Source organism: Hylobates moloch, unplaced genomic scaffold (assembly GCF_009828535.3).
Source record: "Hylobates moloch isolate HMO894 unplaced genomic scaffold, HMol_V3 SCAFFOLD_11, whole genome shotgun sequence".
Taxonomy (NCBI): domain Eukaryota; kingdom Metazoa; phylum Chordata; class Mammalia; order Primates; family Hylobatidae; genus Hylobates; species Hylobates moloch.
Window position 1 is genome coordinate 29,786,510 of NW_026652286.1, and position 9,371 is coordinate 29,795,880.

The window sequence follows — 9,371 nt, forward strand, 5'->3', positions numbered from 1 at the left end:
AAGAGAGAGCTGAGGCCATTGACCATGGCTGGCTTGGGCATTCTCTACCTATATGCCTTGTACAATCACTCTGCCTCACTGAGCCTGATTCCTCATTTGTAAGATCAACATCATGATACCCACTCCCAGAAGTTGTTCTTCCCAATGGCATAGGTATGTCAAGTGCATGCTCAGTACCTGCCATGTCATAGGTGCTCCGTAGGTGTTGTCCACTTGTCTGCTTCACTAATTCGCTTTCTTCCTTTCCACCTAGGATTTCTTTCCACATCTGACAAAGCTCACTGGCTAACTCCCATTTGTGGGCATAGACTGAGGTGAACTGAGTGCATGTGGCCATCACTTGCTGAGAAGACCCCTGCTTTTCAGAGGCAGGGTCCCCAGATCCAGCTCTGTTTTCAGGCCCCTCACCTCTGTGTCTGGATGAATTGGCTCCAGCTGTTGTGCTTCCACCAGGAGCAGCTTATTTTGGCTTGAATTGGCAATTTGTTTGCCTTCTCCCTGATGTGCAGTTGTTTTGTCTTCCCTTCCTGCGGAGAAAAAAGAGCTGACTGCGTTTCCTCTCTCCCTGCTCCACACAGACCCTTGGAAGGATTTTATTGGTGGCCCTTTCCTGGAGCACTCAGGCTTGCCAGACAGGCATTGTTAAAGGGTTGGTTATTGGCAGGAAAGTGTGATGCCTCCTCCTCCTCCTCCTCCTCCAAGCAGAGCCAGTTCTTTTACTAAATTGGAGCTATAATATATGCATGGATTTTTTTTTTCATTTCACAGATGATTTTCAACTGTTGAACCGTTGTACCTTTATAATATGTATGGCGGAACATCTAACCTTGGCATGAAAGAATTTAATGTAAGAATTTAATAGGAAAATAGAGAAATAACTCTTTTTTTGGCACTGGATATTCCTCTGAGTGGTGATATCTCTAAACCCTAGGGCCTTGTAGAGAGCTTAGAGGCAGATACAAACTTGTATGTTTCTATGCACAATGAGATAGGCAGAATGTAAATGCTTTACCTATCTCATCCCATTTAATCCTCACAGCAAATTGATGAGCTGGTACTCTAGTTAATCCCATCTTCTGGGTAAGGGAAAATGAAGCTGAAGGTGAGCAGTTTACCCCGCCCAGGTCACACAAGTAGGAAGAATTTGTGTGTTAGGTCTTTTACCCACACCTCTAATTTCAGAGCCTATGGACTGGTACCCGATGCTGCCTTCCTGCAGACTGGTGACAGTCTGGCCTGTTTTTAAAGCCACCAGATAGGAGTATTTCATCTTTTTGTTTCAGTATTTAAAATGAAAAACTCCCTTCCATGCTATCCCCCTCTCTCTAGCTCCCCAAAACCCTCCTACCACATGTGCAGGTAATGCCTGTTACTAGTTTCTTCTGTATCCTTCTAGTGACCTTTTACATATGTAAGTGAATACTAAGATATGTTTTTATCCTTCCTTTTACATAAATGGTAGCATACTATACTCATTTCTCAGTGCCTGATTTTTCTCAACAATTTTTCTGGGTGATCTTTCCATATCAGTATAAAAGCTGTCCTAGTTCTTTTTTTACAGTTACATAATATTCCAAAGTTCCTATGTATCTTGATTTATTTAACTAGTGACCTGTTCATGGACATTTATGTAATTTCTAGTCTTTTGTTATTATAAGCAATGCTATAGTGAATGACCTATATATGTTATTTCATGTGTAGGAGGGTGAAGTTATAAGTTCCTAGAAGTGAAATTACTGTGTCAAAGTATAAATGTATTTGTAATTTTGCAGTGTACTTCAAAATTGGCCTCCATAGGGGCTATGCCATTTTTCACTCCCACTAGCAAGGTATAAGGGTGCTTGTTTATTGCAGCCTCCCTAATAGGATATGTTAAGAAACTCTTGGATTTTTGGCAGTCTGATAGGTAAGCAACTACTCAGGGTAGTTTTTGTTTATCTTTTTAAGTTGAAGTATAACATATATAGTATAGTAAAGTGCACAATCTTAAGGGTTCAGACTGATGAATTTTTACATGTGTATATACTTAAGAAAACACCATCCAGAGCAAGATATAGAACATTTCCAGCACCCTAGAAGACTAGTTCATGCTCCATCTCTGTCTATAACCCACCCCCAGAGGTAACCGTTTTTCTGACTTCTGTCTCCAAGGATGCCTTTGTTTGAACTTCACATGAATGGTGTTTGGCTTCTTTTGTTCAACACATTGTGTCTATAAGAGTCATTCATGTTGTGTGTAGCAGTAATTTTGTAATGCTCGGTAATATTCTGCTGTATAAATATACCAAAACTTATTTAACCATTTAACTGTTGAACATTTGGGTTGTTTCCAGTTTGGGGATGCTATGTACATTCTTATACATGCCTTTTGATAGACATGTGCATTTATTTCTCTTGGGTGCATGATTAAGACTAGGAATTCTAGTTCATGTTTAGTATTAGTAAATACTGCGCAACAGTGTTTAAAGTAGTTGCACCAATTTACACCCCCACCAGCAATATGAGAGTTCCATTTGTGCTATACTCTCGCCAGATATTTTCAATCTTACAGATTTAGGCAATTCTGTTGAGTGTGCAGTATGGAATCTCACTGATTTTAATTTGCATTTCTCTCATAACTAATGATGTGGAGTACCTTTTTACATGCTTATAGGCCATTTGGGTGGCTTCTTTTGTCAAATCCAAAGACTTAAGTCCGAAGACTTTAAGTTTTTGCCCATTGTTTTAAGTTGGGTTTTGTCTATGTTTTTCTTAGTGATTTGCAGGCATCCGTTATATCTTGTAGATTCCAGTCCTTTGTTGAATATGTATATTGCAAACATCTTCTCCCAGCCAGTGGCTTACTCTTTTTTTTTTTTTTTTTTTTTTGAGATGGAGTCTCGCTCCGTCACCGAGGCTGGAGTGCAGTGGCGCAATCTCGGCTCACTGCAAGCTCCGCCTCCCGGGTTCACGCCATTCTCCTGCCTCAGCCTCCCCAGTAGCTGGGACTACAGGCACCCGCCACCACGCCCGGATAATTTTTTGTATTTTTTAGTAGAGACGGGGTTTCACCATGTTAGCCAGGATGGTCTCGATCTCCTGACCTCGTGTGGCTTACTCTTTCACTCTCTTAATCATGTCTTTTGATGAATAGTTATTTATTTTAATGAAGTCCAGTTTATTGACCATTCCTTTAATGGTTTGAGGTATTTGTGCCCTACTTAAGACATTTTTACCCATTCCAAGATCATAAAAGTATTCTTATGTTTTCTTTGTGAAGCTTTATTATTCTGCCTTTTATATTTAGGCCTAAAATCCATCTCAAATTAGTTTTTTTAAACATTTAGAACCATTTATTGAAAAGTTCATTTTTTGCCATTGAATTGTGGAGGTACCTTTGTTATAAATCAAGAGACTGCATATATGTGTGAATGTGCTTTTAGATTCTTTTTCATTAGTTTGTTTTTCCGTCTGTATGCTAGTACCACACCAGCTTGATTATTGTAGCTTTATAATAAATCCTGATATCTAGCATTATAAGCCCTCCTACTTTGTTCTTTTTTGAGATTGTGGCCTTTTTAATCTATCTAATTTTAGTTATTATAAATGAAGGTTGAGCATCTTTTTATATGTTCAAGAACTATTTGTATTTTCTCTTTTATGAGGAGTTTTTCACACCCATATTAGTTTTGTTCATTGTTGCTATAACAAATTACCGTAAAATTAATGGCTTAAAACAAGACAAATGTATTATCTTCAAGTTTGAGGTCAGAAATCTAAGATGGGTCTCACTTGGCTAAAATCAAGCTGTTGGCAGCCTTCATTCCTTCCTGGAAGTTCCAGAGAGAATTCATTTTCTTGCCCTTTCTAGCTACTAAAGGCTACCTATATTCTTGACTTATGACCTCTGCCATCTTCAAAGCCAGCCATAGCTTTTCAAGTCTTTCTCCTACTGCATCACTCTGACACTGACTCATCTGCCTCCCTTTTCTACATTTAAGGACCCTTCTGATTACACCATCCCTGCCTGGATAATCCAGCATAATCTCCCTGTATTAGTACATTTTCATACTGCTGTAAATAACTGCCCAAAACTAGATAATTTATAAAGGAAAGAGGTTTAATTAACTCACAGTTCAGTGTGGCTGGGGAGGCCTCAGGAAACTTACAATCATGGTGGAAGGTGAAGGGGAAGCAAGGCACCTTCTTCACAAGGTGGCAGGAAGGAGAAGTGCCAAATGAAGTGGGGAAGAGCCCCTTATAAAATCATCAGATCTCATGAGAATTTACTCACTATCACAAGAACAGCATGGGGGAAACTGCCCGCCCCCCCCCGCCCCCCGATTCAATTACCTCCACCTGGTTTCTCCCTTGACACATGGGGATTATGGGTATTATAATTCAAGATGAGATTTTGGGTGGGGACACAGCTAAACCATATCACTCTCTGTCTTAATATCAGCTAATTAGCAACCTTAATTTCATCTGATAACTCAGTTCCCCTTTGCCATGTAACAAAATATATTCATAGGCTCTAGGAATTAGGACATGGACATCTTTAGGAGGCCATTATTTTTTCTACCTCAATATCCTTTGCCTTGCTATAGAGTCTGAATGTTTGTGTCTTTCAAAAAATTTTGTGTTGAGATTTATTCCCTAATGTGATAGCATTAAGAGGTGGGGTGTTTGGGAGGTGATTAGGTCATGAGGTCTCTACCCTTAAGAATGGGGTTATTACCCTTATAAAAGAGGTCCAAGAGAGCTTGTTCACCACTTTTGCCATGTGAGAACATTTAAAAGGTGCCATCTAAAAGGAATGGGCCCTCACTATATACCATCAGATCAGCTGGTACCTTGATCTTGGACTTCCCAGCCTCCAGAACTTGTATTGTTTATACGTTTTCCAGTCTAAGGTATTTTGTTATAGCAGCCTCTGCAGAAGGACTAAGACAGCCTTTTATTTTATTTTTTTAAAACAATTGGATTGTCAGTCTTTTTCTAATAAATGTCTAAGTGTTCTTTACATATTAGGGAGATTAGGCATTGTTCTGTGATTTGAATTGCAAATGTATTTTCCCAGCTTTTTATCTTTTGTTTTTGATGTTTTTGTTTATTTTGTCCATGATATTTTGTCATGCAACCTTTTCTTTTACTATAGATTGAATGTATCAGTCTTTTCCTGTATGGCTTTTGGATTTTGAGTCAGGGAATCCTTCTCTACTCTAGAGTATAATGGTCTTTCTTTATATTTTATTCTAGTATGGTCATGCATTGCCTAAAAATCGGGATACGAGGCCAGGGTCAGTGGCTCACACCTGTAATCCCAGCACTTTGGGAAGCCAAGGCAGGCTGATCACTTAAGGCCAGGAGTTTGAGACCAGCCTGATCAACATGGCTGATATGGTTTGGCTGTGTCCCTACCCAAATCTCATATTGAATTCCCGTGTGTTGTGGGGAATGACCTTGTGGGAGGTAATTGAATCATGGGAGCAGGTCTCTCCCATGCTGTTCTCATGATAGTGAATAAGTCTCATGAGATCTGATGGTTTTAAAAAGGGGAGTTTCCCTGCACAAGCTCTCTCTTTGCCTGCCACCATCCATGTAAGATGTGACTTTCTCCTCCTTGCTTTCTGCCATGATTGTGAGGCCTCCCCAGCCATGTGGAACTGTAAGTCCATTAAATCTCTTTATTTCGTAAATTGCTCAGTCTCAGGTATGTCTTTATTAGCTGCATGAAAATGGACTAATACAGTAAATTGATACCAGGAGTGGGGTGCTGCTGAAAAGATACCCGAAAATGCAGATGTGACTTTGGAACTGGGTAACAGACAGAGGTTGGGACAGTCTGGAGGGATCAGAAGAAGACAGGAAAATGTGGGAAAGTTTGGAACCCCCTAGAGACTTGTTGAGTGACTTTGATCAAAATACTGATAATGATATGGACAATGAAATCCAGACTGAGGTGGTCTAAGATGGAGATGAGGAACTTGTTGGGAACTGGAGTAAAGGTGATCCTTGTTGTGTTTTAACAAAGAGACTGGTGGCATTTTGCCTCTGCCCTAGAGATTTGTGGAACTTTGAACTTGAGAGAAATGATTTAGGGTATCTGGCGGAAGAAATTTCTAAGCAGCAAAGCATTCAAGAGGTGACTTGGGCACTGTTGAAGGCATTCAGTTTTAAAAGGGAAACAGAGCATAAAGTTTCAGAAAATTTATAGCCTGACGATGTGATAGAAAAGAAAATCCCATTTTTCTAAAGAGAAATTCAAGCCAGCTGCAGAAATTTGCATAAATAATGAGGAGCCAAATGTTAATCCCCAAGACAATAGGGAAAATGTCTCTAGGGCATGTCAGGGGTCTTGATGGCAGCCCCTCTTATCACAGACCCAGAGGCCTAGAAGGAAAAGTTGGTTTTTTGGGCTGGGTCCAGGGTGCTCCTACTGTGTGCAGCCTAGGGACTTGGTGCCCTGTGTCCCAGCCACTCCAGTTGTGGCTGAAAGGGGCCAATGTAGAGCCCTGGCCGTGGCTTCAGTGGGTACAAGCCTCAAGCCTTGGCAGCTTCCACATGGTGTCGAGCCTGCAAGTGCACAGAAGTCAAGAATTGGGGTTTGAAATCTGCCTAGATTTCAGAAGATGTATGGAAATTCCTGGATGCCCAGACAAAATTTTGCTACAGTGGTGGGGCCCTCATGGAGAACTTCTGCTAGAGCAGTGTGGAAGGGAAATGTGGGGTCAGAGCGCCGACACAGACTCCCTACTGGGGCACTGCCTAGTGGAGCGATGAGAAGAGGGCCATTATCCTCCAGGCCCCAGAATGGTAGATCCACTGACAGCTGTGCACCTGGAAAAGCCACAGACATTCAGTGCCAACCTATGAAAGCAGCTGGGAAGGAGGCTGTACCCTGCAAAACCACAGGGGCAGAGCTGCCCAGGACCATGGAAACCCACCTCTTACATAAGCATGACCTGGCTGTGAGACATGGGGGCAAAGGAGATCATTTTGGAACTTTAAGATTTGACTACTCTACTGGATTTTGGACTTGCATGGAGCCTGTGGCCCCTTTGTTTTGGCCAATTTCTCCCATTTCGAATGGCTATATTTACCCAAAGCCTGTACCCCCATTGTATCCAAGAAGCAACTAACTTACTTTTGATTTTACAGGCTTATAGGCAGAAGGGACTTGGCTTGTCTCATGAGACTTTGGACTATGGACTTTTGAGTTAATGCTGAAGTGAGTTAAGACTTTAGGACACTGTTAAGAAAACATGATTGGTTTTGAAATGTGAGGACATGAGATTTAGGAGGGGCCAGGGGCGGAATGATATGGTTTGGCTGTGTCCCAAATCTCATCTTGAATTCCCACATGTTGTAGGAGAGACACAGTGGGAGGTAATGGAATCACAGGGGCAGGTCTTTCCTGTGCTGCTCTTGTGATAGTGAATAAGTCTCACGAGATCTGATGGTTTTAAAAAGGGGAGTTTCTCTGCACGAGTTCTCTCTTTGCCTGCCACCATCAGTGTAAGATGTGACTTGCTTCTCCTTGTCTTCTGCCACGATTGTGAGGCCACCCCAACCACATGGAACTGTAAGTCCATTAAATCTCTTTCTTTTATAAATTACCCAGTGTTGGGTTGTCTTTATTAACAGTGTTAAAACAGACTAATACAATGGTGAAACCCCGTCTCTACTAAAAATACAAAAAAATTAGCTGGGCTTAGGGGCACGTGCCTGTAATCCCACTTACTCGGGAGGCTGAGGCATAAGAATTGTTTGAACCAGGGAGGTGGAGGTTGTAGTGAGCCAAGATCCTGCCACTGGACTCCAGCCTGGGTGACAGAGCAAGACTCCCTCTCTCTCAAAAAGGGGGGATATGTTCTGAGAAATGTGTCATTAGATGATTTTGTCACAAGCATTATAAAGTGTACTTAACAAACCTAGATGGTATAGCCTAGTACACACCTAGGCTATGTGGTTTAGCCTGTTGCTCCTAGGCTATGAACCTGGACAGCATGTTACTGTACTGAATACTGTAGGCAATTGTAACACATGGCTGATCAGTTATCTCAAAACTATTTATTGAGTTCTTTGGCCGCTTTCCTGAGTCCTGTTGCTACCAGAGCAGCCCTAAGGCATTACCCAAAATTGCACAGCTGGTCAGTAGCAGAGCTGGAACTAGCACTCAAGTCTAGCTTGTGCTGTTCAGAAGGAGATGGTGCCTGGTTCTCAAGGGGCTTTCTCAAGTGGTTGCCTGAGCTGTTTGCCAGACAGGGAGCAGCAGCTAAAGGCAGAGCAACAGTTTTTTAGTTCTCTTGGTTACCAGTGCTCTGTCCCAGGTCTTGCCTTTCTCAGCCCTGGAACCGATATATTTGTTGCCACTACCACACCTGGCCGCTTGGGGCACCATATTTTCCTCTCCAACAGGCCAGAAACGTGATAAACCTTTTACATTTAAGAAAGATGTTTCACAATAAATACAGATATTTTTTTTACAGAATCTTGCTTATTGCTCAAGTCACATTTCTGTTAAGTCATATATTTTCAAAGCATAGCTTCAAATCCCAAGATGTAACTTTTTACCTCTCAGTCAAGGTGGATTTTTCACTGTTCCTAAAGAAGCAACATTTATATCACTCCACAGGAGTCATTCTATATGACACCACAGGTGAGGGTGCCAGGCTGTTGAGGAGGCTCCCATACTTGCTAAATTACTCTTTTCATGCTGGTCATTTTAGGCACAAGGTTGACCCCCTGTTTAGCACAATGCTCTGGTCCTTCTTAGGGTTGCTTACAGTAGTAGAAACTGCATTCGTGACCCACTGCACTTGTTTACAGTTACTCAAAAGGCTTGAGGCCTTGCGAAAGTAAATCTAATGTGAACTCAAAGAGGAAAATACAAAGAATTAGAGCAAGTTAGAGACAGCCTTCCACTGTGCACCATAACTAGAGTTATGGTGATAACTCTCTATGTTATCCTAGGCAGTTACTCTCCTCTGGGCCTTTAGAATCCCCGTCTGGGAAATGTGAGAGCTGGACTAGACAATTTCTAAAGTCTTCTGCAACTCTCAAAGTCTGTCTTCATGTCCACAAACTGTGTTGAACATCTTCATAGACGCAGACCATCTATACTTGCCTTGCATGCAGTAGGTGCTTCACATGTTTGTTAAATACTGAACGAACATTATATGCAATATTTTCTCATTCTCTCCCTTCAGCTTACTAGTGGCTGATGATGTGCCATGTAGTGTTATGGATGCTGTGGAGGAATACAACATCCATGGAATTCACCTTCATGGAACTCACATTTAGTGGGAAAGAGAGCTATGGGAATTAAATTTGGCACATACTTTGCACTTAAATACTGAATGAATGAATGAATGAATGAATGAATGAAT

At 41.5% G+C, this 9,371-nt stretch overlaps 1 protein-coding gene across 5 annotated transcripts in view; it reads left to right on the forward strand.

Moving 5' to 3' along the window:
* Positions 1-9,371, forward strand: part of SERGEF (secretion regulating guanine nucleotide exchange factor) — a 249,901-nt gene that overhangs the window by 145,886 nt on the left and 94,644 nt on the right. Inside the window, exon 12 of one of the 5 annotated variants that reach the window (XR_009215670.1) lies at positions 769-807. The exons of 3 other annotated variants lie outside the window; for them this stretch is intronic. Coding sequence is in view for 1 of the 2 variants with exons in the window: in XM_058446760.1 (XP_058302743.1) it covers positions 769-836 (68 nt within the window). In the remaining variant the exon portion in view is untranslated. Of the gene's footprint in view, positions 1-768; positions 4,304-9,371 lie in introns of those variants that run through there. One more of the 5 variants, XM_058446760.1, reaches the window with a different exon arrangement.